The sequence below is a fragment of the Phalacrocorax carbo genome, chromosome 4 (genome assembly GCF_963921805.1).
Source record: "Phalacrocorax carbo chromosome 4, bPhaCar2.1, whole genome shotgun sequence".
Lineage (NCBI taxonomy): Eukaryota > Metazoa > Chordata > Aves > Suliformes > Phalacrocoracidae > Phalacrocorax > Phalacrocorax carbo.
The window spans coordinates 69,129,433-69,157,416 of NC_087516.1; the positions used below are offsets into that span (position 1 = coordinate 69,129,433).

The following is a 27,984-nucleotide window of genomic DNA, read 5'->3' on the forward strand; positions in this document are numbered from 1 at the left end:
TTTCCTCTGTAGATTATATAAAATGTTTATTAGGAAGTAAAGTGCGCAGTTTTACAGATCAATATGTTCTTGATCATTGTAGAAGACTTGCATAATTAACAGCTTCCCAATAAGACCAAAAATTGTACATTACTATGCAAAACCCTTACCTTTATAATAAGTGAGAAATGATATTATAATCTAAAGTTGAAAAATGAAATAATAAAATGTTTATAACATTCGTCGAGTGGCCATGCTCCTACTGGAAGGCCCACTGTCAACACACACAGGTACCCCATGAAAACTTACTGCACTTCAAGATGAAGTTTGTTATTAAGTAACGACACGTTACAGATATATACCTCAACAAATACAGCTATGAATGCAAACATTTTCCTTTTCATAATAAACATATTCTACAAATGAAAGATGAACTGCAGGCTTGAACTTACACTTTGAAAGACACATTTTTACAGGACACCTATTTAAAACCACCCTGATAGGTTTAGTTTTGCTTGCTTTCGCCCCAGGAAGGCCCTGCCTCACCAGCAGACGACCACTAGATCGCTTCTGCGCACTCCCCAGTCCCTGCTGCCACAAACCTCAGCATGCCATGTGCTTTAGAGGCCACCGGCACAAACCTTAATACAAGGTATTCTTAGCAAGGTTCCAGCTGATTGCTGGACAACTCAAGTTGATCATTTGGCCAAAGTAATTGATTCTAAGTACATGATTATTTAAATGCTATCTTAGCATTTAGGTAACCCTTGGCCCTAGAAACCCAATATCAATTACATGTTACACACATGTAATTAGTTAGCATGCCTCAAAGTTTAAGCTGTAAATCATGCCACATACCAACACGCTACACATTTTAGATATAAATATAAAGACAAGGCTATGTGTATTTAAATTGCTTTGTATTGTATTTTCTATTTTCCTTGCATACAAGTTGGCCATGTGAACAGCTAGTGGTTTTTGGTTTTTTTGTTTGTTTGTTTAAGGCCAGAAATGCCAGTTCAACACAGAGAAGTTTTCTTCAGGTTCTAAGGTCCAAACACTTTCCATCAAGACAAGACAGCTTAGTCTGAGCGTCTCTCATTTCACACAAATGCCCTAACCTCTGTGCTGTGTGCTGTTTTAGGAAGCTGACAGGGTCTCTTGTGAGAGAGTATGAATTTCTTCCTAGTACAAGACAAAATAACCCACAGAAAGAAAAAATACTTCACAAGAATCACAACTTGTTTTCCTATGTCTTTCTGTTCTCTAGCCAAACCTACCAAGAAATTCTGACCTCCACGCTGAACTTCTTCCTTCTCCACCTGATATTAAGTTTCTGTGCATATGGTTTCTCACAAACTTAAAAATAGGGAAAGGCATGAAGTCTATTTAGTTTTAGCAAGTTCTCTGGTTAGAGGGAAGGCATTCTGAGTCATTGTACATCCAGGCAATGCAGTTTTAAGAACATACACAAAATGCATGCTTTGCCTAAGCAGTACTACTACAAGAATGAGATGCTAACCCCTGGCAACAATTGCTTTTTGAAATAAAAAGCACAAACATAGCATATGCTACTTACATATGCTACTAGCATGCTACTTACACTTTGTTAAATAGGATTTTTTTCCTCTATATACCCTACTAATAGCTAAGATGTGTTTCATTATGTAGCTTTCCATTTTCCTTTATGCCAACTCTAAATCTTTAAATACAAGACAACCGCCATCTTCAGGAAAGACATGGAATTGACAACCCCCCTCCTAAACCAGCATTGCACATATGGAAATCTGTTGCTAAGCAAAACTACAAACACTATGCCTCAATGCTTTCAGTAGGAAACCAACGTAATTTCAGTGTTGCATCTCCCTTCAAAAACAAAGCTTCTATGACACAGAAAGCAGAGGAAATGAAATACTAAAAATCAGTGATTATACTACAGACACCTTTCCAAAGGAATCATGTGTTGCACCTCAGCAGAAAAGCATATGTAGAAATGTACCTAACAATTTTTACACGGAGTTCTGTTAAATGTGAATACAGACTACATAGTAGAGATGTGATCAGAATGTGACAGAGCACGAGGTCAGATTTTCCCAACTGTCAGCACCTTCTCTGTCCCCTTCCCTGTCACACCCAAGAGAGAGTTAGTGTTTTTCAATAATACATTTTCTGCAAAGTAACCATATTTACCTAGGCATCTGTGGAATGTTTAGCCCAGGAACACTTAGATTATGAAAATAAAGTATTAAAGAGTGGGCACTTTGCAACAAAGCTAAAAATTATTATGTTAGTTGAGCGTGAAGAGGCAGTTCTCAAATATTACTTCTGGAATGCAAAAATGTGTAATGTGTACAGTTTCTATTATGGAATAATGTGATTTACAGTTATACAAAATAAGTGCACTTTCTTCAAAGAAATACAGTATTTCTCAAAAACAGTAAAAATTAAACATTTTAAGTTAATTAAAATGTTAGTACACCAAGAATGACTCAGAAAAATAGGTAGAAACTCAAAATAAAAAGGGTGCTGTTTTACCTCTTTGAAAAGCGTCAGTTATAATGAATGAGACAATAAACTGATGCCATCTTCTTTTAAAAACTGCTTTTAAAAGCATATAAAAACCATATTTTCCAATAGAAAGCAGAAAACTCACAGCCTTTCATTTTAGCCACAGCACATTATTTTGTCTGAAGCTTGCTGCCCTCATGAAAGTGTTCCCCATAATACATATATGGAACCAGAATTCTGTCCAGGTAGATTGTGACACATCTGGTTTCCATTCTGCCTCCCACATTTTTGTTTCCAAGGCTGACAGTCTCACTGTTGGTAACTTGAACATGACATGTAGCTTACATAGGTCTGAAAATGCCTTAGGAAGAGAATATTTAGTTTTGCCCACCAGTGAAAATTGTGATAGTGGTCTGATCAGGATGATCATCTTGTGCTCCGAAACAGTGGAGTAGTATATTTGCTGGCTTAATACTGACCTGAAACATTTAAAATCACCTACAAAGTTAATCCTACACATGGATGTTATTCCCCCCATTTCCTCCTCCCCCATCAATACCATCTGACTGGGAGGAAGATGGCCGAGAGTTCCTGGAACGAGGCTGGCCGTTCAGACCAAGTGGTGTTCCCAACCGATGGCTCATTTGGGATGCCGTATCATCCGATTCCCATCGTTCCAACTCCTCTCGCACAAGTCGCTCCATTTGTTCCCTGTGGATGTCATTGTCACGACCCAGTCTTTCATCCTAAACAGATTAAAAGACACAAGCTGGAAACATAACTTTCAAACTGCAGTCTAAGCAAAACCCTATAAAAACACTGGAAATTCTTATACCACTTAAGTATTTCCACAGGCTAGTGGAAAAACACAATTAGTGCAGTAAATTGTTTTCTTTCCAGTGATGTGACGCCCAGGTTATCACCTTATTTATGAAAGCACAATTTGTATTACAGTTTCTAATATATAAATCCACCCCCAGATATGTAAAATAAACTGAGGGGAGCACACCCACAAGCAAGCTCCATCTGAAGAATCAAGCAGAATTATTAGCTGGAACAGCTGTAACAGCCAGGAACACCATATCTTAATGATTCTATGATCTGTGACAGGGCAGCTAAAAGTCTGACCTACATAACCCACCAAGACAGTCCATCTCGCCCACCCCTTAACAGCTCTGCTCCGGCTGTTCTTGCCCCATCAGGAAGCTGACAGATTTTAGCATCCACAAAAATAACATGTTTGTCCCACTGGCCACTTCTAAAGGGCCCTCAAGAAAGAGAAGGTGGGAAGGAAGGCAATAGAAGCTAGATAACCCTGGTGATAGAAGTGACTTGTTTCTACCTGCCACACACAATCCCAGAAGCAACATGGGAGAAGAGTAGGCTGCAGGGGCCTGCTGGGCTGGATCCCTCAGACTGTAACAGACTAGTTCATAAAAAGCTTTGTATTAATCCCAACAGACACCAAGGGATGAACAAGCTGCTTCAGCACCCTGCGAAGACCACTGCTGTCCAGTTCAGGTGCTCTGTTGCCTCAGCATGACGCAGGCCTGCTATAAGATGGGTTGTCATATCTGAAACTTGCGTCATGTCCCTAACATTTCATTTTTTCCTAACACAAAACTGAAATCACTCGGGACACTGTCAAAGCACCCACCTCATCTTTACCACCACTCCCTCAACCCTCCTAAGCCAAGCAGTAGGAAGAAGTGCTAACAGTAAGCAGGCCATGCAGGTTGTGACCAGAAGAAGAAAGCAGGTTTCTTACCTCTGTCACTCCATCTAACAATCTTCCCAACACATCTCTCCTTTTTAGTTTGGCTCTCTCCATTGCTTCAAGCTTCACAATAACAGCATCAATCTTGGAGACAATACTGCCAATAGAATGCTCCATGCGATCAACCCTCCTCATGAGCCTGAGGGCAACAAGAGTGAGCTTCAGTAACTGACATTTCTGAGTCAGTATGATTCTAGCATGTCAACACATAGAGCAGATAAGGATGAGACAGCATTTTCATCCAAGCGTGCATCTGACTTTCCACAAATGAGGCCTACTGTCCAGGAAGGGACAAGGTACACAAAAGCAAAGGGGTATAGCAGCTGGGGAAAAGACACATATTCCACTCTTTTCCCTGCTTTCAGGGCATGCTCATCAAAATTTTTTGGCTCTAGTTACTCACATTCTTCATTCAGCTAGTGTTGCTATAATTAATTAATATGGAGATCTATCATTTTAGGCAAAATACACACTCACAAGGAACTTAACCTTATTAAAATCAACAGCTGCAGTTCTCACTGAACCTAAAACAACCTCGAGGTTTTAGTACTAAAAAACCCAGAAAAGTCTTCTGGCATTACTGTAGCATGACCATTTTCTCTGTCTTTTCAATGACCAGGTTTTAAGGACCACAGAGTTTTTGATGGGTTTTTTTTGTTTGTTTTGATTTGGTTTTCTGATTCCCATGAGCCTCTCTAAAGTACTTTCTGTTCAGATATTACTTGGAAGCTACTAAAAGCCACTTAAGCACCTTTTAAAAACATAACATTTACTTTTACAAATAATGTGATTAATATTCAGAGTTATAAGAGAGATTACTATATAACTGAAAGAAGAAAACCCACAAGGACAAAACCAACTGCAATAACAACTACAACAACAAAAAACCAAACACACATCCCCAAAAAAACCCCAACCAACCAACCTCAAACACCATGCAGATTTCTCCCCCTCAGAAGGATAAACTTACACTTGGAACTCTTCATAGGAAACCCCACTAGAGCTGCTGCCCCTCCTCCTGGAGCTGTGTCCACTGTCTTCATCCTCATCCTCCTCAGAGTCATCCAAGCTCCGGGGGAAGCTGCGGCTGCTCAGAGGACGTGGCAGAGAGCTCCTATCCAGGTCCAGATCCTCCTTCGTGAAAACACAAGCCACAGACAGAGAAGATATAGAGACTTTCACTGTACGTGGGGGATGGGGGTGTCAAGGTCAAAGACTTCCTGCCCTCCCTCAGCTCCCCCTTGCCTTTTTGCTAGTTTTGCTCAGTTTGCCAGTTCTGCTCAGACAACCAGGGATGACAGCAAATGTGAAGGGAAACAAGAGGATTCTTCTGTAGCAGCAAACCAGCATGGGGAGAAGACTGGCAGATGGCACTGGTGGCATACCACTCCTAACATTGAGCTCACCCTCTCTTTCTCCAGGTCATCTCTCATCTGCTGATGTTCATGCTCTGTCAATTCCTGGTCCCCATCCTGGTCATATTTGGTAAATATTGCTTCAATCTCTGCATCTGTGTGTCCCTTTCTGAAAACACAGTAAAACCCAGTTCCCTTAGTTTCAATTTTTCAGATGCTGAATGTGGGGAAATAACAGAAGAATGGCAAGGAGGACTGTAAACACTCTCAAGTGACTTGCAGCCAGGGTGTCAAAAAACACTTAAGTCATACTAATGGTAGTTTGGCCTTGTGCATTGGACAAGTAGAACATCTGTGTTTAGGTAACGTAGGCCTGTGATGGACTCAGAGGCACCCTATTGAACACGCTTGAGATTCCCGCCCTGCTGTGGGAAAGGTCAAAGCACAGAGGTAAACTATGCCTGTGCAAATCCCTGATATACAGGCAAAACCAGCAGGTTCAGTGATCCTCTAGCAAGGACCGAGCTCTGCACTGCTGCTTTGGGGATTCCCCAATTGGCAAGGTAACAAAAAAAAATTTACTCTGCATTTCGTCCATGGTTTTGTGGTTGTTCCTGCATCCTGCCTGTGTTGGCACACACACTGAACGAACTTCAAGTACTTAGAACTAACACTTCATTCCAAACAGACTTTCATCCTGAAGCCAAAGACCCGACTGACTATAAATTCACAACAGTGATAACAAAAAGCTCAGCCCTTACCTTTCATTAGTTAAATCTGCCCTAGACTGCACCCTGCTTCTTCACAACCATCCCTTTTATACCTCCTTGATTTGCTCCCTTTCCCTAAACTCCAGCCTGTTCACAAAATCCTGCAGTGGCTCCGATAGAAACATTACCATTTCCTCAAAGGCCTTAGATTTCTGCTTCCTCAGACCCTTTCTCCCCCACAATAGAGCAACTGAAGGAGGTTGGGCCCCAGAGCGCCAAATCCTTCCTCCGGTATGGGATGCCACCCCACTGCAGCAACACCAGCCATAGTGCAGACTCCAGGGGCCAGAACTCAGCAGACCTCCTTAGTTAAGGCTTCTCTTCCACCTCAAACTGAACATTCATTTCCCACTCCTCTCTTCCACAGTTCCATGCCACAGTTGGAATATTCCTATGTGCAATTCTGGCAGACCCATATGCAAAGATTGTTTACCTGTACACCTCCCACCAGATACAGGAAAAACACACGCTTTGTTACCCACTCTGCTGTGTTCTCTTTATTCACATTAGCATACTCTTAGTGAGAGAAACTCACATCAAAGACTTAACATGACATGTCTCTGTGGTTACTATTCAAGATAAGAAGTAACAGTTCCCTTACCCTTTTAGATCTTGCCGGAGTTCATCAAAATTTAGTTTTCCCCCACCTTGTCTCAGACTTTCTGAAATGTCATCAACAGTAGTTTTCTTCAGTTTAAGTTTGATCATGGCTTTATTGTAGCCCTAAAAGAAAAAGTGAAGTTTCATGGTTTACTTGTCATGAAATGTTAACACTTGATTTTTAATAACCTTTTTAATTATAAAAATCAGTTAGTGTACACTATAATTCAGTGTGTTCCAAAAGCCCTGCAAGAATTTGTCTTTTCCTCCAGTTTATCCACCTTTTATTTCAGCATTTAAATGGGCAACATACAAATACCTTTGCAGTTAGAGGTAAGGCTTTCTTCATTCAATTTGCACTGCAGGTCAGTAGGAATAGCGTATTTTGTCCCAATAAGACACCTTTGGCAGTTACTGACAGTTAAGTGACAGTTTCAAATAATGCTGACAAAACAGGTACAACTTTCTGCAGTCATTTTGTTTCTCTCTCATTCTTCAGTTGTAGGAATGACTTTTGAAAAAAGGCCTCATCACAATGAAGTAGCACTTTTCATTTTTCTCTGCTCTGTTTTAATAACCAGTTTCCAAGTTTAAAACTCTGAGTTTCTGGTCACTTTGAGTATGCATTTAGACATTTCTGACCACGGTACAACATTGCATCCGTGCCCGAGTACATGCACGTGCACATGTTTCTCCAAAATGGTGATTCAGGTCAAACTCTTACCTTTGTATTCAACAACCTTACAGGCAGCTGCCCTTGGGAGCTCCCAACACATTATCCAAGACTTGCCTCATCTTATTGCCTGAAAGGAGGTAATTCTGAATTCTGTGACCAAACCAAACAGCAGTTTAGCTTCATCAGCTCAATATTTCTGTATTTACCTAGACACGCAAATCCTGTGTCATAGTCAGTAGGCTGATCATTCAATACAAAGTCTCAGATGACTAGAATACTTTGTGATGGAAAGTCTTCATTTGTTTAATTTACACGCAGCTCAGATTAATTTATTTTACCTAAGAGATGTGTATTTTCATCAGCTGCCAGCTTTACTTTGTATGGTTTATATAGCATTTTACAGTGTAAGTTTGGATGTGAGGAATGAGATGTCAATCAAACAAAACAAAACGTTACTTTCACCTTTCTGATAAGGTCAGACAGTTCCATTTCTGCCTTCTGTTGTGCCATATCTGACTTGACTTCGGAGTAGGTATCATTGATAATGGCCAAAAACATGTTCTGTTCATGAGAAAAATAAAAAAAGCCCTTAAGCTTAAAGCGCTTAAAAGTTTCAACAAGTCTGAGCCCTACTGCTCCTAATGGCCTTCATGTCCAGACCTATACACGTTTTTTAAAAATGTGCAAGAGAAAATGGTGGGCTGTTTAAAAAGCACTAACATCAAGAGCCTGAGATATTGAAATGTGATGCACTGCAGTGTAACAACTTTTAATCAGGTAACCAGGTAACTTGGTAACCAGGACTACTGGTTACCAACATAACTGGAAAATAACTTTCCAGAAAGGGTTCATGCCTACACACAGCAGTGGCAATAAACCAAGCCTGTTTAACATTATATATGTAAGTGTGGCCTCCTACCTGCAAGGCCAAACTGTACAGAAAACGACTGAGAATTAATCTGGGCAACACAGCTGGCAACAAAAATGCCTGAGGAACCAACTTAACTATTCATCCCATAATAACCACCACAAACACAAGGTTCTTTTCTAGTTACAGCTCTGCTTGCATTTCAGACTAAAGGTAAAAACAAAAAAGCTTAAAATCAGACACTTGGCATGTATGCCACCAACTCTGAAAAGAGTTTGGTCGCTTCTTCCAACAAAAGAGAAAAAATTGGTCTCACTAGCCCTGTGCCAAGCATACAATTTACTTGAGCCATGCTGTCATTACTGAAAAGGTCCTGCTGAACATGGAGTAAATATGACTGAATCGCAAGCGGGACATTCAAGTCCAAGAAGAATCACTCAGTTTACTGGCCATTCTATGTGCCACTCTCGTGCAGAAATGCAGTGTTAACTTCTATTTCCTCATGGACTTAAAAAAATGCTTTAGGACAACAATCTTCCAACGCTGTATCTTTATGCATTCTTGCCCAACACCAGAGAAATAAAAGGTAACTTGCCTACTGTCTATTTTGCTTTCAACTGCCCAACATTAAGAGCTGGTGCTTTCTACCCATCTTCCCTAACTTAGTTTCCAGGTCTCGGACTGGTCTCAAGGAGCTTACAACATTTCACTCCAACCATATGACAGGATGTGCAGGTATCAATAAGCACACAAATTATAGCAAGTATTTTGGATAACCTTCTGTGCCTTCACACTCCAGTGCTTCTCTGCTACCCCTTAAAAAAATATTTCTTTCCCTTGCTGGACACTAGCCTTGCTCCTATGGATTTTGCAAGGTGCTTCAAAGCAAATATGAAACCCGCTTCATGTGCTTCTTTGGCGAGAGTGATCCATATGTTATTTTCCGATTGAATACTGGTCCATCTCATGAAAAAAAATTCTCCACTTCCTTACTAGTGAGTACCCAAGATGAAGCCTTCTCCCACAAATAATATCTGAATGCCATTTCTCCTCATCTCAAAGAATAATAAAAAGCCTCATTAATTACAGGATCATTAAATAACTCTAAAAGTTATTATGATACAGGACTGCTGCACCATTTTAATGTTAGTAAAATCCCACCTTAATGCTTGCCACCTTATCAAATCACCAAAAGATGCACAGTTTGGGGAACAATCTGAGTATTTCTTGCTCACATAACAGCTTCTGTCTGGTGATATAATCAGAAACAAAATGACTATATATTATTGTTAGTACCAGACTAACTGAAAACTACATCCAGGTAAAAGATACTGGGGCTCTTCACTTATACTGACATCTAGAATTAAGGGGAAAAAAAAAAAGAAAAAAGGAATTTATTTGGTCTCACAGGTTTCTAAGAGAGCTCTCTTCCCTTCACTTTTTGTTATATAAATTATTAGTAAGACTGTAATACGGATTCAATACTACTGTTAACAGAGGGTATACAAAAGATGAGTACTCACAATATATTCATTGTTTGAATTGATTTGTCAGACAATCATGTCTACATACTGCCTCTCAGATAAGTTGAGCTTCTTATAATACCATTTGTCAAAAGTGTACAGGTAATCTGCACTGGGAAGGTGAGAAAGGCAGGGCCCAACTCTGCCCTGGAGAAGGAAAAGAGGATAGAAAAAGAGGCCTTCGCAGGCCAACCTGCATATCTGAAAGTTGCTGCACTGCTGATGAATTAAGCTCGTCTAGCAGACAAGCTGTGTGTTGTATGCATGATCTAGGCTGTTGTAAACACAGCCAGCCATGCAGTAGAGCACTTCATAAACTAAGAGCCTGTATTGAACATTACCACTACTTTTCACCAAAAGATATGGGCTTGCTGCATATGCCAACCAGGCACTGTTCAGATTTTAGAAATAAAAATTCTTTATAATAATAAAAAAATACAAATTAAAAAAAACACAATGAGAAGCACTACATGAGAACGACAAGAAACGTACAATGCAAATCTATTTTAAATGAAGAAAAAAAAATTGAGTGTTGTGAGCAGCCATGTAACCTTCAGGCCCCTACATGGACTGCACAATCACCATTATCAAAAGAAGCCCCAAGTAGCAGTAGGAATCAAAGAACAAAAGATGCAAAAATGGCCACCTACCCACCCCGCATAAACAAAAGTGTACCTACCAAAAGAATGAAGAACATAAAGAACACAAATGTAGTGAAATAAATTGGTCCCAAAATTCGATTAGCTTCTTCAACCTCTGTGAAGTTGAAGTCTCCCAAAATGATGCGGAACTGAGTAAATCTTAAAAAACAAAACACATCCAGGAGTTGAAAAAAAACACTTTTGGAGCTGTGCAAGAATTCTCAATCTGTTTTACCCTAACAGTGTGACTGATGGGCAGCAGAGAGGTCTGCACTACTGTAATACTTTATCAGACACTGCAATAGTCAATTCCTCAAGCCCACCTCTAGGCAAAACCAAACTCACAGTCAGATGTCACACACACGAAACAAAACTAGCGTGGTTACTTCTGGCTTTCAGTCACAACTGATAGTGGGGGCAACAGGGAGGAAAGCAAATGACTGATTGCCTTTGTGAAGCTTTAAGACCCACTCCCGTCCCTCTCCTATCCCTTCTGCCTCTTGCATACATACAACCTCAACCCTCTCAAGCTGTCAGTACAGTGCCAAGGCTGGAAGAAGCTCAGCACTGTACAGCACTATCAGTGTATTTCAAGTTCCTGACTTCTGTACAGGAAACTTTTTGCAACACTGCCCGAACGTAAACAGGCAAGGGGAAATATGTAACTGAACAACCTGGTAATTACTTCAGTTAGAATCAGATTATGTCATCCCAAATCAATACAGGAAAAACTGATTAACAACCCTATATTAAGCTCTATCTCTCTTCTGGATTCGTGCAGATACAAATTTACCAGTTGGCTGTGTAAGATGGACTCCATTTGTGAGTCAACCAACTACACATACTATCAGGAACACAGCATTATTATGCATACAACATTTCAGTAAGCATTGCAAACGTAACTAAGCATATAATCATTCAACTGCTGAAGACAGAATCCTGCTAGGAATTTGACCAACTGTTATAAAAACAGTGCCACTTTCACCAACCAAAACCTGCCATTTTTAGCTCATAGCAAAGAGTTTATGAACTTAAATTGTTTTTAAAAAAAATGCATTTGCTACTAAGCTCCATCAACAGTGATATGTCTGCAGCTTATCTGTTTAGATGGATGTCATAGGATTTGTTTGGTCTCTGATGAGGCAACCAAATCCGTTTACCAATGTACTGAGAAATTCTTCGCATTTTTTATTCGTGTACTTACATGCAGTCCTGGAAAGTGCTGAAGTCATCTATTTGAGTGCCAAAGACAAGATAGGCCAACTGAGCATATGCTAAGAAAATAATAAAAAACATAATAGCAAAGCCGATGACATCTTTGACACAGCGAGACATGGTAGTGGATAACTGACTCATTGTTCTGTTGAAGTTAACAAATTTGAAAAGCTGTTAAAAGAAAAACAAAAACCAACAACTGTAAACACAAGGAAGAAAACAATTCTTTAAATCAATCACTCTCCAGCCTTTTACACGTGAGATGTCTTACTGAATTTGCCTGGAGACAAAGTCAGTTAATTTCCATTTAGAAATACATCACTTCCTAAAAACACTGAGGCTTGAAATGTGAAGAAAATTCTGTGAGGACACCAACTTCTTGTTTGGGTGTGGGGTTTTGTTTGCCTGTTTTTTCACTGCTCTATTAGGCTCCCTGGCTTCAGAGCAGTGTTACCGAAACGTTTCCAAAAGCCTGTTTATTTATCTTTATCTCCAATGAAGATGTTAGCTATGAAGTAGTAAAATGCGAGAAAAGAAGATCTCACTGCTGACTCTGCTCTGAGCAGGTGCCTGGTCTAGAGACTTCCCATGGTCCCCTCCAACATGCATTATTCTGTTACTCTGCAGTTATTTCTTACAATGAACCACTTTATTTCTTAAACCATGATGCAAAAATTAGATGCAACTTTGCCTTATAAAAGAGTAAGAGATTAGCTAACTTGCTTGATAAACTGAAGGATCAGTTTCCTGTATCAGAGCAGCAATTCACTTATCATTGGTCTCATATTTTCCCCCATTAGACAGTTTATTAACTAAATGTTCCTCTGCAGCTTTATACATACAGAGGACAGGAAAATGAGTATGGGCATGAAAAGAAGTATCACTAGAAAGGAGGCAGTAAAACAAAGCAATTAAGTTTAACTAAAGTAACATATCTGGTTTTCAAATGAATTGGGGTAGCTTTTCCAACGCTTCTAACAATTCCGAAGTTTTGAATACATAAAATGGGCAGAGTTGAACTAGGTTAGGAAAAACCAATACCCAGTAAGAATTACTGATGTATCAATTCAGGAATAATAAAACATTTCTTCACGTGTCTGCTGTGACAAAGCACTAGCACTGACTACACCTTCTAGACTTAAACAAGGGCTGACTAAACCAGTAGCAATTTACAACCTTGCTTTTAATCTGCAAGAAGTTACCTCCCTGCTCTGACTTTCTTGCATGACCAATTTGAGTTTTAGTCCTTTTTCTCCTAAAATAACATATCACATGAAACTCAGAATACTGCTTACATTCTGATGGTAGCATGAAGATGTGTGTCTTAGAGTTACCTTAATCCAGACAAAAAACACAGTGACTGCAGCAACGTTGTTGAATTGCATTTGCCAATAGGCTAAAGGTTCAAAATTGGGGAATGAGTTCTGATCTTCCAGCAGCTTCTTCAGGGCCATATCAACAGTTGATGTCCTATAGATGCTAATTCCTATAGCTACCACAGAGAGCTAAGTACAAAAGAAACACACAAACATACGAAAGGTGAACTAGGGTTTTAAAACAATTTCTTTTAGCCACATACATCAGATGAAGTTAAGATTTGAGGAACTTCATGTTATTTATAGCACTACCATAATGTGAGCCTTAAGTAAAAGCAAATATGTTGTTTTCAACATGTCCTGACTACAAAGCTAAAGTTTCAAACAGGAGAGTAACACCTAGGATTGCACAGAGCCTAGGAAGAAAAAAAAACCAAAGTTCACTGATACAAACTTCTCGCAGTCCTTCAGGGTCAACCCCGTCAGTCACTGATCGTATTAGTCCTTAGGGCCAGGCACTTGTGGGTGCTGGAGGGGGCCAGGCTTCACCACCTTTCACTCAGGAGTAATTTGACAGCCCAGCGGCTGCTGTTTGAGGTCAGATCCAAACTAGAGTTTCTGGACATATCAGGAAATGCATTCCACAACAAAACCATTATAGTCCTAGACTACAGACAAATAGTCTGTGAGTAAGATTTTAAAATCTTTTGCTTGCCACAGTTGAAGAACAAGATGACAGTGGGCTCAGAAAAATGAAGCTGTCAGAGAGAAAGAAATACAAGGAAAGAAAGAGGACAACTCAAAACGACAAAGGTGAAAAAGAGTAAAGAGCAGAAAGACAGCAGTAGCCAAAAGGTAGTAGAGTTTCTCCAGACTACAGACTGACCAGTATTGACCAGAACAAGCAACAGCAGAGAAACTGTAGTTTTACCATACAGGTAAGGTTCTTGCTTTAACCTCTGCAAATGTGCTTTTTATAAGTGTAAGTGAACACTTCACTGTGTATACAGAGCCATAAAGTACATAATCCTAAATTTAAATTATGTCCCTCAGACCAGGTATAAACACAGAATTTGAAGCTTTGTGTGAACTGAATTTTACACTCACACTTGAATACACTAACACCAAAGCATCTTATCCTGCCCCCGCCATTAAAATAACAAAGAGCACACAGTTCATGTAAGCATCCTCCTAAATGGTCCTTCATTTACAAAGGAGAATGGACACAAATTGCTCTTGGGGAGATTTCAATTGGACACCAGAGGGAAATTTTTCACACTGAGGACAGTCAACCATTGGAATAATCTCCCCAGGGAAGTGGTTGACTTGGCCATGTTGGACACCTTCAAGAGTTGTCTGGACAGGGTGCTGGGCCATCTTGTCTAGACTGTGCTCTTCCCAGAAAGGTTGGACTAGATGATCCCTGAGGTCCCTTCCAACCTGTGATTCTGTGTGATTCTGCGAAAGCACTGTGATGCAAGCAAGAATGATTTCTCTAGATTACAGACACTGACTTAAACCTTTGATTCATCCAAGCCTGAAGATACAAAACAAGTGTAGGACTGGAACAGTTTCAGCACTGCTGGCTTTTTATACTTTTGGTGAGCACAGTTTGTTATAAGTCCGGAGAGAATTACATTATGTAGCTTTAAATTCAAAGCTCCGATTTTCTGCAACACCAAGATTACTGATGTGCAACGCTGTCCACTTAACCAAGAACGCAGCCCTGACAGCTGCTAGCACTTCACAATTTTGAGACACTTCAAACTTGGTATTAGCTGGTAAGTACTTTAATACATTAAATCTCTTTGTGGTTCTTTGCAAACATATTCAAATCCCAGTCCCATTCCTCCAAATACAAATCACTGCTTTAAAGCAGATTTTTTTCTTACCTGAAAGCCACTGCAATAGTCTATATCAGATATGTAGAAACAAATGAGGGAGATTTTCTTACCTCCCGTAATAGCTATGCCTTTATAGACAAAAACTGTGAAAAAACATACTGGACAAATACTCTAAATGTTTCACCAGGACACGAAGATTGAAACCACTGAAGACAGAACAGACAAGTTTGCAAAACACACCAACATTACTACACAGAAAAAAATTGTCTTATTCAGACTGAATAGCCCAACAGTCTAAGTATCCTTCCCAATGATGGCCCTATCCCTTAAAAACACAACAGGAATACTGTGTCATTAATGTCTCCCACAAAGTGCATTCCAGAAAGCAATTTTAGTCTTATTACAAAGATTACTTACCACAATGATAAGGATATCAAGGCAATTCCAGAGACTTCTGAAGTAGTGCAGTCTATGAATGTGAATTTCTAAGATCTCCTCCACCATATAATAAAGAACAAAAAGACAAAATGCCATTTCACAGGCTGCCAGGAAAAAATCAAAAGTGGAGATGTAGTGAATCAGCCTCACTGGCTGAAACTGCCAAGATGTAACAAGGCCTCCAGTTGCTGGAAACTCCACTAACAACCTGCATTTAAAAAAAGGCAAAGAAAAAATATTTCATTTAAACTGCGTTGACGAAAAGCACTACTAAAAGATCCGTGGTTTTATTTATGTAATTACTTAAATAATAGAAACAAGCAAAAGCCCACATATGATTCAGAGAAGACACTACACAACCTGTGTACAGTGTACACCTGTACAGTGCAAAACTGACTGCTCTCAATTTTGACTAAAAACCAAAGCATTTCAGGAACAGAGAGAAAACAGAGACGAAAGACCTGTTTTCACCTGCGTCTGTTTCATGCTGTTTGAACCTACTAGAGAAGTCGTCTGCAAACTGCACCCAAGCCACTGTGGCATCAGGAGAATCTGAACCACCTCCAGATGGTGAGTGCAGCCTCCATGTGGAGTCTCACTTCTTTGACAGGGAGGCATGGCACTTTAGTTGTCTGTCTCTTTTATACAAAACATACACTTACCCATGTCCTCAAGGCAATTACAAGAAAACCCTCCCAAGTCTACAAAATACACTGTCCAGTTTGAACACTGGCATGGTTCTGTTCATACCTGACAACACAGAATAGATTGATGTTTGCATTGTATACTGAGAAGTCAATGAAAGCTGCTCTGGTCCCTCTGTCCAGCCACAGGTTCTTCTTAAGGCTAGCAATCTGCACAGCTGTCACTTCCCTGGTCCTTGAGAGGTCTTGGTAATAACCAGCCCCACTGTATGTGGCAATCAAGCCCCAGTGGCTGCTCCCATTCAAATCCTTCTCATTGGTGTACGTCCAGCTAGTTCAGAAGTAAGTGAAACAGTGCACATTAGTCTTCCTACTTTCAACTTATAATTAACAAAACAGACACCAACAAAACCTGACCAAAAAAAGTATCAGTTACTTAAAGCTCATTAAAGATGTACTTGTAGAAAGTTTTGATGCTTGTACCCTGGAGAAAGAGCTTACAAAGTTCCTTTGACTAACACAATAAAATTAAGATAGAAAGATGGGTCACAAGTATATTAACTGTGAAAAGAGAACACATCAATCCTCTCACACAGAATTTCTATCCTCAGGGAAAGAAAGAAAATCAGCATTTACAGAGTTATGTTGCACCTCCAAAACCTTTTACAATTCCACAAACATTGTCCTCTAAGAGACGCAGGGCTATTCCCATGTTTAGCCAGGAAAGACAACTCAGTGAAACCTGCTGCAGTAATACAATCTGGAATTACAGAAGAGGTGCTCATGAATTGCAGTGCTGCACTCAGACCACAGCGTGTCTCCCATGTGTAACAGCTACAAATGGCACAATGACAGCACCTAAAAAGCATATCAAGACCACAGCCCTTTCCAAGTCTGGCAAGGTTTCTCCACAAGCAGAACTGGCAGCTGCTCTGGATTTACCTGGCTTTATGGACAGAACATACAGCAAATGCAGAGTTGCCTCTGCCAAGTGACTTAGTGTTTAATTCAGTATAACCCAGGTCAGAAAAAAAACCCCCACGTCTACGGGATTACTACATACGCTGTTCCATTTCGAAGTCCAAAAGGAGCGGTATCTTCATTAGCCACAGAGTAGACGTCATAGCAGTCTTTGATTTCATCCCTTAAATCTTCAGGTATTGAGCATGAACCATTTCTCACTTTCAGCTGCCGAATGCGAGGCACCCCTAGGAGCAGGTTCTCATAATAAATGAAGCTTTTGTTTTCTGCCATGGTTTTGTTGTTGTACCACATCTCCCAGTAAAGACCATCCAGCAAAGGGCCTTCTGTAAACTGGGGAGGAAGACAATTTTAGTTTGCATGTTGCCAGCACTGTTTTTATAGATCTGCATTCCCTGGATGTGTTAAAATTGCCGTTGATAATTTTTGTGACATAAGGCCTTTCTTACAGTAAGTCACTTACTGTTACCTGTCCTCCAAAGACGTGCCACAACATTGCCCTACCCTGCCCCATTAGCATTACCTAGGTTCTAAACTTTCACATATGAAAGGTCTACTTTGTTCCACAGCTTCGACACTGTGCACAGAGACCTTCATGTACAACCCCCACCACATTAGAAAGGATTCTGCAGGCTAAATTTACAGGCCATGACAGGACAAGCAAATCACAGCAACAGAGATATAAAAAACTGGTTTTAGATTACCTTCCAGAAGTCGTCCATCGTGGACAAAGTTTTGAAATCAGTTTTCTCCATTTTTGATACAGGTGTTTCCAGGAAGAGCTGCGACATAACCCTTGTGTAGTAGTACATACTGGAACTCACTGTCCCATAAGTCACTGCAAAAGATTTGGTAAGGAGTGAGAGGTAAAGGGGTGGGGGAAAGAGAAGAGAAAAAAAGAAAGGGGGGAAAAAAGCGCAGTACTTTGCTTTTTTAGTTTTGAATACATCAGGTCGTGTTGATATAGATTTTGCACTGAAAAGTTTAAGCTTCAGAACAAAACAAACTCCACACAAGCAGCATTTGTCTGTCAACTGTGATTAAAATACAAAAAGCAGTGAAGAATAAACTGATCAATCAGTTTAAAATACTCAGTTCTCCTTCCCACACCTCATCCTATTATCAAACAAAAGCCAACTTCAATAAAAACAAAGGCACAATTCAGGAGCCTGGAGAGAGGCAGCTAGTGCCTTTTTAGGTGACTTGTGCTATCTAAGCCATACATAGAGAGCTGGCAGGTATGGCACAAGACCTCAGGAGAACTATGCCCTGCTTGAGCAGATAACCAGGACATCGCAGGGCACTGTGAACGACATTAGCCACCTACGATTAGACAATGAAACTTCACCCAAGATGTGCAGTGCTTCTAAGAGAATCTCCCCACAGAAAATAAATGACTGTGTGTTACTACTTCTCACACCGGGCCAAGCATTTGGCTGAAGACCACAGAGCATAAATTATAAAATTATGTACAAATCCAAGATGGCTTGACAGAACAGTCTCTGGCACTGATACTGCCTACAAATACTTAAAACCATTTTATGGCTAAAACTCAGAGAAGCCTGAAATATTAAGTCTACACTGAACAATCTCCACCAGTTTTGACAATTTTCTAAAAATATTTTGTCACAGGGAAGAAAATCTGTTTTCTTTAGCAACTGGAGAACAACTATTTTTAATAGACTTCTGCTGTGATACATGGAATGTATCACTCACAAAAATACAAGAGCACAAGAAATGGCCATAGCGCCTAGCCTGCACTGGAAAGCTCTCTCCTACGGCACGCCAAACCACACACCAGTCTGCCCCATAGTTATTGCTTACGTGTAAAATGAGAAAGGATAGTACTTGAAAAAATACTAATGAGTTAGCAATATCTGTAGATATTTAATACGCTATACTTTTATTATTACCAAGAATCTTCTTCTATAGCAAAATGATTTGTGAACAGCCTGCAGTCAAACTCTTCCTGCTGAGACCAATTTCACTTTATTTTAATTCAGATCCCTCACTGCTGCATCTCTCCTGATGGTACAGCATACAAGCCACAAGCAGTCTTACACTACTTTATCCGTAAATCAGCACTAAGCATTCTTAAAATACTTGGGAAAGAAAAAAACCATGATATTTAGGATATAACCATGCTTGCAGTACAACACCAGAACAGTTGTGTCAACAGTATAGTTTGGGGTTTTTTTAGTAATTCTGCTTCAGTGAAGCAAGGCAGACTAGCTCTCAGAGCCAGACTACCAATACAGTTTTGCATTTCTTTTTTACTCCAAGATTCTCTCTCATAAAAAATAAAAACATCACCTTGTCCTATTCCAACTGATCATAAATGACAAGTGAAGTGTCACTGACATTTCAGGCATTTAGAACAGAACTGCCCACAATAAAAATTGGAGGCTTGAAAAATATTGGCTTTCCGAAGATATACTAACTTAATGCATAGAGATTTCATTGTTATTCTCCCTAGTAACCAAATAAAACATCTATTTCACTACTCCATAGGAAGTTCCACTTTGGATTGTCTTGCTAATTTTTATGAAAATATATGAACATGCTTTGTTTTGACTATTAACTTAAAACCCCCTAGAAATCTTGAAATAGAACTGTATAAGGGCTTCAAGGTCCCAAGGCCAGAAAAGAACACTGCTCTCAGAACTGTTATATTATACTAGCCACAACTGTTCATGGTGCTGTGTAAGGCCTGTGCTAAACATCCTGTACTTTCTGTACTCCAGTGTCGCTAAGGTTCTTCACCCTAAGAAAAGAACAACAAACTCGGTTCAGGCTGCTTTCTGAAATTGCATTTGGATCCAGGAATATTCTGTATGAGGCTGGAGATCCATCAAGCTCCTCACTTCTGTACTAGGTCTGTATTTAGTAGAATCTGCTAATACTATCTTCAGTGTTGACTCTAGAGCACCCACCTCAAAGGAGTCATGCACTTAAAAGCCAAATAAAAAAGAATTAAAAAAAAAAAGTAGGTTGAATGTTACTCTGTTCTGTGTTCTGTATTGTTACAACATTTCATATCATACACAACAAAACAAACTAAACACTTAAATCATGGAAGTCTCCAGCTGTGATCCATATACACTTGAGTATATATAGGCTGCAGATGTGTTTAAAATGTCCAGCATCATGCAAACATATGTTATCAGATATTTCTAAGCAGCTAGCATTATCTCTGCTTTTCCAGCTACTATCAAGAACTGTTATTATCAGAATGATCTGTACATAAGCTTGGTGATAAATTTGAAACTCGGTGATTTAATTTAACTTTTTGTCCTAGATGACTAACTCCTACTTTTTACATTTAACAGTTCCATTCAGTGATTTCAAAATGCATAGCAGAAGAAGCATTACACTGCAATGTGGTGTACATTGCACATCTACAGCTACATTTAAAAAATGCTCCTTGAAAACAAAGTATAAATATATTATCATCTTGCTTAAAGGCTCAAAACTTGTTAAGGCACAGAAAGTTGCAGTATTTTCAATCTCAAGCAACAATCCAAACACAGAAACAAGAGAAAGATTTACTTCCAAATATTTGCCTACACACCTGCCCATTAATTCTCCTCCCACATCACTGAAACAACCTTCATCCTGGAATCAAAGATAGCAAGCAGATAGCGCATCCAGTTCTGTACTAACGCTGAACGGTACTTACGGACACACAAGACCACAAGGAAAATCATGTACGTAACCAACTCCCGTAAAACACTTTTCAGATATCGCTCTCTGCTGGTGTTGCTTTCTTCCATGAGTCTTGTCCCCCACAGACCTTAAAAAGAAAACATATATAATGATATACACAGATGTCTTATACTAGATACACAAATGACAAAATAAGTTAAGTGGTTTTGAAAGTTTAACCTATGTCACATCTGCTGCAGATTCTTCTACGGATTTTAAACTTACGTAAGTTCAAGCAAGAAGAACTTCTTTGGGTTACCCTTCCATAGGCTGAATGGGGCCCAAGGCAGTATTAGCTATTCATAAGATACCATAATAATTTAATAACAGCTCAGCAGAACTCTAACAGAATCTGCCGAAGATTTGCCAGAAATGTTGTCACTTAAAGCCACATGGTATGAAAACAGTTGCAAGCATACAAAGATGCGGATAGTCATCCTTCAAGAAACACAGTGCAGTGTTTTAGGTTTTTTTTAAATACGAAAAGCATTGTTAGATGAATGAAAATGCATGTTCAGTATCAAATCTTCATTAGTAGTCTTAACTAACTTTCTACTTGAAAGAAGGATATGTCAGTCAAACATTTTTAAAGAAAACAAATCGTAACCTTCCTCTCCCAAATAGGCAAGGCATTTCCAACAGAGACACAGCAGGGATCTTGGTGGGTATTTCTCAGGATTTCTTTCCCTGCACAACAGTCACCATTGCAACATTAGCAGCGGCCTAAATGAGCAACTGCTCTCTAGCTGTCAAACTGGGCAACTGCACGAGCTGAACTATTTCTGCTTCATGTTATACTTGACATTCTCAAGAATACAGCGTAAGAGAATTATTGAACTTTGGTGATCCCTTCCAAAAGGGTAACAGAAAAGCAAAAGGATCTTTAAATTGAGGCACTAAAAGAAACAACCATCTGAGAACAGAAAGCAGTTAGTAACCACCATATTTATTTCCTGTGCCTAATACAGAACAGAAAAAAAGCTGGGAACAGCTGCTGATGCTCAGATCAGAACCGCCACTTTCAAGGAACTTCTCTTCATTTAAGCCTAAATAAAGCAAGGTGATTTGACCTTAGTTTATGATGGGAGAGAAAGCATATAAAAATAAAAACTCACTCTTAACAGAAGTGCACCAAACTTCCACCCTTTTGCTTTTCGGGTATTTTAAATGGCCAACCTGTTAAAACATCCTTTATGTTCCCAGTAGACGGAAACGAAGTAACCTGAAACTCCCCAGGAAAAAAGTCTTGGATCCATCAAACATGCCACAGTGATTTGAAGTCAAATGGAACAGCAACAAAGGATAGCCAAAACAGGCTATAAAGCTGACACTGAAGTGAGACTTCAGTTGCTTTGCAACTACTGCTGTAAGACTAAGACAAAGGGCTCATCTCCCTGCTGCAGAACTCCAGTTGCTAACAGCGACATGGAAATAAGGAAGCTCTTCCCTCTACCTGCAAATACAAGGTTTAGTCAGAAAAAAATAACGTGTTAGATGTTTTTAGAAGCCTTTCAGCTACCACATTTTTAAGTTGTGACCTAACCACAGAGTCAACCAGGAAATTTCTCTTGCACAGGCACAGCAAGTACTAACACTCTCAGCATTACCCTCTCTTCACACTGCTTAATTAGCAACTTAGAACCTTCACTAGTGTCAGCCCCCAAAACAAGAGCTTTTCCAAAGCTGTTCTTTAAGGCTAAGTCTGAAAATTTACACATAAAGACTGCAGCTTTACTAAACAGAATGCCAAATCCTCACCATTAGGTCATTCTTGAGGACAGAAGTAAAAAACAACAACATTTACAGAGTCATTAATAACGAAGAACTCAACAAATTCAGCCTCTAACACAGCACTACGTTGCACTAGCAACCCTCATAATAAAAGCAGGAAAACATTACGGAAGAGAGGAAGAAAAGGCTGGAACAGCTAGTGAGCTAAGCTGGCAAGTGAGATGAGTCCCAGCTGTCAGCACATTACTCACCAATAAGAAATGTGGTGAGCAGAATGCTTGCAAGCTCAAATTCTGTCATATTAGAATATTGTTAGGAGTCAGTAAGGAACAGAAAGTTACATGTGAAGGGGAAAAAAAAACCAACAAAAAAACCAACCACCACCCAGCACCAGAGATCATACAACGATCTTTGTGTTAAACGAGCTCTAGATTTGCCCACCAGCTAGCGTGAAGCCTTCATTAGTTGCCACGTTTTTACAAGATATGTACGTTATTCCTCTTTTTGCCTTATTAGAATGTTGGTTTAGATACATCAAGAACAGTGGTGGTAAGCAGCGCTGGATTTAAGTTGATATCTACTGAAAGCTCCAAAAATGTTTTGTTTCTAGCCTCGATTAATCATTTTCAGTTCATTCCTTATATAAATTTGCTATTAACTTTTTGACAGAATCTATGTACTCTTTCATTTATCAAACAAATTTGCAACTCACAATTCTCTCATACTCATTCTGTAACCCAAACAGCTTACCCAAAGAGTATACGAACTCAGAAGAGCTGTGAAAAAATAATGACCAAATGCAAATGAAAAAATAGATTAAATTTCATCTTACAATAAAAAGTCTAGCTTGTTAGGTAACACAGGAAATTAAAATCTTTACATATGTAAAATGTTTTAATAAATATATATACATGTAATATATATAATGTATATGTACTTATAAATACACATATACCTACATAATCACGAAGCCAAGTTTATAAGGTACAGAATACATATAAAGTAACTCAGATTTATGTAAAAGTCTTCAGTTCTGAAAGCGCTCAAGCCCAGACACACAGCACTAACTGATCTGCCTACACAGAAATTCAGATGCTGGGGAAAGAATGGGGCTAAGGAAAGGAGAAGAAAGTTAAGAAGTCTGAGGCAAAGATGCTTTGTCCCAAAACAACAAAACACAGCCTCACAATCCTTAGTTCACATTCCTTAGTAAGGTACAATCGGAGCCTGCACTAATTCCACTCAGTAAAAATGTCATGATGTGTTCTTCATGAACGTAACAGTTAATGAGTGACTGGAAATTATATTTGATACTTCCATTTAACAGTAACTAAGAAAATCTTTCAAGAAATACCTCACATACACACCTTAGTACTGGCACACACAGGGAGACAGTAGCACTGGGTGACCAAGTACAGCTCTGAGGGGCAGATTACCTTTCCAGCCTGGCTCTGGAAATGGATTTTGCTCTTACCCATCTAAACTTTTGATTACTTTCCCCTTAAGAGAGCTGAAGAGTCATTCCCTCCTCTCCCCTCAGCATCTGGGATGTTTGCTGAAGAGGTCTGCAAAACTAGAGGGACTAAAGCTACTTGAGAGGCTCACATTAGAATCTGAAAAGAATCCACAAAGAGAATAACCTAAAATACAGGTAGTCCAAAGTAGCTGACTTTCTGTTTGCTTAGTAACTCCTGTTACAGTCCCTCTGATAGCTTCAGTTACCACAATCCCGTTACCTTAAATCCTGAGTTTTTATTTCAGGACTGACGATGAGAAAAGTGTAAGCTGTCATTCAATAGCCCTCAGTCAATGAGTGGCAACTTGTTTAGCCATGGTAATGCAATCACTTTTGATAGCCAAAAGATTAATCCCTCTTGTTGAATTCTGTCTAGCAAAATGGAATTTCATTAAATAAATCTATGCTTACTTTACTCTAGTTGTCTTGAAACAAAACTGAGTATGCCTTCTTCCAGTCTTCAAAGATCCTCATGGTTATCCATGAAATGTCAGAAGAACTAGCGAGCGCTCTTTCCAGTATTAAAACCTCAGTTATCCTTCAAGTGCTCTATGTTAATTTCAGGCTTGAAATCAGCCCTTTCACTGTGTAGCCTGCAGCAATCACATTCTTCAAAGAAGGTTAGTTAACCTACGCAGCAGACAAGTACAGCACCCTGCACTACCTCCGCAGCATGGAAGTCACACCTAGCCATTTACTGTGCCTATGAATTAATGACAACATTTGCATGAAAGAGCCAGAAAGGCATCTGTCTACACTTGCCTATAAAACGCAAAATGTAGGCAGGTCAGAAATCAACAGAAACTGTGGACAGTAACACAGGGATAAATCCACTCCGAACATTCCTAGAACATGAAACCAAGTCTTTTCATTTTACAGCTAAAAATAGAATACTACCAGTGTATATTGACTGTCTCGAACAGCAAGAGGCAGCTTGGTCCACGGCCATTATTGAAAATATTTCTTTGTTTCCTTGCACAGCAAGAACGTGTAACTTTGCACCACCCTCCACACAGCTCACACTTCATTAATAGGCTCACAGCCAGTAAAGAGAACCACACCAGTCGAAAGGATGCAATGTTACCGTGTCAAAGGTGGTCCTCATCTTTCAGCCTGAAAGCAGAAATTAAAAGTTCAAATTACGATGTGCATCAGCTCCCCAAATGGTTATTCTAGCTTAAGATACATTGCTTTTAGGCAGCAGGAGAGGCAAGGGATCTGTCTATCAGAGCAGGGCCAGAACATCTCTGGCATCATCTGCCTGATCCTGAAGCTGAAGGCTCAGCTGTACACATTCTGCCCAGCACAGGATGCAGCTTCACCAAAAACCAATTCCTCTTGGCTTGTCTGCTCGCTTAGCTGAACAAGGTGAAAATACATATATAGGCTTAAAAAAAAAATTGTTAGAAAAAAGCATACTAAAAATAAGCAACATTTCTCCACACAAAACCAAGCCTAAGCTCTAGATGCAGATGAACTATAGATGATTCAACAAAGCATTTTACAAAACCTTTGTTAGAATGGTATCTCATGGCAGGGGGAAAGATGTCTGCCTGATGGTCTCTCTTTCCATCTGCAAATACTCTGACCTTATACATCATGTGTTCTTATTAAGCTCTGCCTTCAGGTTCAGAAAGGCTCAGAAACCAGCATCAAGATTATCCACCTAGTGTGGATAATCTGTTTTGAGTATTACTGCAGAAACCATGACAGAGATGAAAAGTAGCAACTTATGCCAGGTCATCACAAGTCACTCTCACGCTTGCCTCACATTCAAACACCACTATTTTTCACCACTGTTAAAAGAACATACAAGGAGGTTCCTTCTTAGCATCAACTAGTACGAAGGGAGCATCTGAACAGTCTACTTAGATAAGAATTTTTATAACAGGACTTAACTTTCTCCACATGAAGCAGCTCCTTTCCTAAGCATTTACATACCTCAGCAACAGACTAAAAGAAACACTCCACTGAAGACACCAAACAGAGCAGTGCTAGTTCATGCATAGCACATAATTATAATTGATATTTTTTCCTGGCCACTCTGGTCTCTTGTGATGAAATGACTTAGTTCATTGAACACTCTCCCAGTAAAATCTGCTGAAAAGAAAACATGCTCTATTCCACAATCTCTGCAAGTCTGATTTGCATCCAAGTAAAACACTGCAATGATCACGAGGGATTTGTTTTGGTGCAAGACAGCTGAAGTCAGAGAAACGATTACAGCAAATGACTTTTGAATGCACGTGAAAATCAAAGTGAAGACATACAGGACAACAGCCTAATTTACAAACCCCTGCTTAAAATCATGTTTGTTTTGACACCTCTGCTGATGCTGTGCCAGCCAGTAACAGTACTATCTTATCACGTCAGAAAATTCTGATTTTAGAATCATAGAATCATTTAGGTTGGAAAAGACCCTTAAGACCATTGCGTCCAACCACAAACCTAACACTGCCAACACTAGGTTTCTTCCTCTAAAAGAAGAATATTTTCTAACATTCTCTCTATATTTCAAATATTTATAGTATTTTCTAAATATGGTTTAATTTTCCTGCAGCTTTATAACTATAAAGATTTTGTCTGACATTTCTTATGCTTAAAATCCTAACGATTTGATGCTGACATCTTAAGCTTCTCTGAAAAGGGGGTGGGTCCTCAGATATGCTCCCACAACCTTGAATCCAAAGAACTTCTGAGCCACCATTTTCTCTGCTGTGTCAAATCAACCCTGTACAGGACCAGCTCAGCACAGAGTTAATGCAGTCAGCTTAGAACAACACTCCAAATGCTCATTTGATGTGCTCCCGCTTGTGCTTCAAATTATGCCCCTAGTCACCAGCCATCAACAGGGAGCTCTCAACAACTGAGGGCAGCTCCAAGGCACTGCACAATATTACAGAAAAGCAAAAACTAAAAAAAACACCCTCCGAACAATCCCACAAATGCCATCCTAACCACCTCTTTTGTAGGATGCTGAAAGGGAAAAACAAGTATTCTGCTCCAACCCTCCAAAGACCTGGTGTCCGGTCAGAAAAGCCGCATGTATGCAAAACCTACTCTTACACTGACAGCATCCAGGACTAAGACCTGGGGTGCAGAGAGCTCTGTGCTCCAGAGGAAAGGACAAGAGAGGTGTGCGTGCATCTGTGTGTGCTGGGGGGGCGTAACCAGGACAGAGATCAGAATATGGATGTGCATTAAAAGGTGGGGACACAGACATAGGCAAGTACGGATGGACAGACGGGAGAGTGGAAGAGAACACGTATAAAGGAGAAAGAGGACAGGTAGCAAAGGGGTGGGTGGAAGAAAAGGCAAAAGGGACTACAAACAACTCATGAACGCTCCTCTCGGCAGCGATCCGCAGGAAGGGAGCCGAGCAAGCCTCGGAGCCCAGCCCGGCAGGAGGGCGGCGGGGAGCGGGGCACGGGCTCTCACCTCGCAGTCGCCGCGCCAGGCGCTTGGCCCAGGCCGCTCGGTGGGGTGCGGCGCCGTCGGGCGGCACCGGGTGGCGGCTCGGCGCCTCCGCCCCGCCGCGCCCCGAGGGGAGCCGCCGCTGCCGCCGCCCGCCGCCACTCTGACCCGCCGCGCCGCTGCCTAACGACGACGAAGCGCCGGCCGCCGGGCTGCCCCACTCCACGTCCATCTCCAGCACCGGCCCTGCCGTCGCCGCCTCCACCTCCTCCTCGGGCTCGAAGCCCGGGTTGTCCCGGCTCCAGGCCTGCCGTGAGCAGGCGGAGAGCGGCGGCGACGGCGGGCAGGAGCCGGCCCGCGCCGCCTCACCCAGCCGCTCCAGCTCCAGCTGCTCCCGCCCGCGCCGGCAGCCCCCGCGGCCCGCCATCAGCCCGCCGCCGCCGCCCGGGGCGGGGCGCCGCCGCCTCCGCCCCTTGCCCGCCC

General features: G+C 40.5%; 1 protein-coding gene across 3 annotated transcripts; it reads right to left on the reverse strand.

Moving 5' to 3' along the window:
* Nucleotides 1-27,972, reverse strand: PKD2 (polycystin 2, transient receptor potential cation channel). Of its 3 annotated transcripts, none has more exons than XM_064450352.1 (15): nt 27,526-27,972; nt 20,815-20,928; nt 17,840-17,973; nt 17,218-17,468; nt 16,261-16,485; nt 15,490-15,718; nt 13,208-13,417; nt 11,902-12,083; nt 10,736-10,856; nt 8,128-8,226; nt 6,991-7,112; nt 5,671-5,788; nt 5,235-5,395; nt 4,256-4,403; nt 1-3,233 (listed from the first exon to the last, which is right to left on the reverse strand). In XM_064450352.1, exons 1-15 carry the CDS (start codon nt 27,926-27,928, stop codon nt 3,000-3,002), a joined length of 2,751 nt encoding a protein of 916 aa, XP_064306422.1. In that variant the 5' UTR covers nt 27,929-27,972; the 3' UTR covers nt 1-2,999. The 3 variants fall into 3 exon arrangements, with proteins under 3 accessions (XP_064306422.1, XP_064306421.1, XP_064306423.1); XM_064450351.1 differs by having other exon boundaries at nt 5,235-5,398; nt 27,526-27,971; XM_064450353.1 differs by having other exon boundaries at nt 5,235-5,398; nt 13,247-13,417; nt 27,526-27,969.
* Between the last annotated feature and the right edge of the window lie 12 nt (nt 27,973-27,984).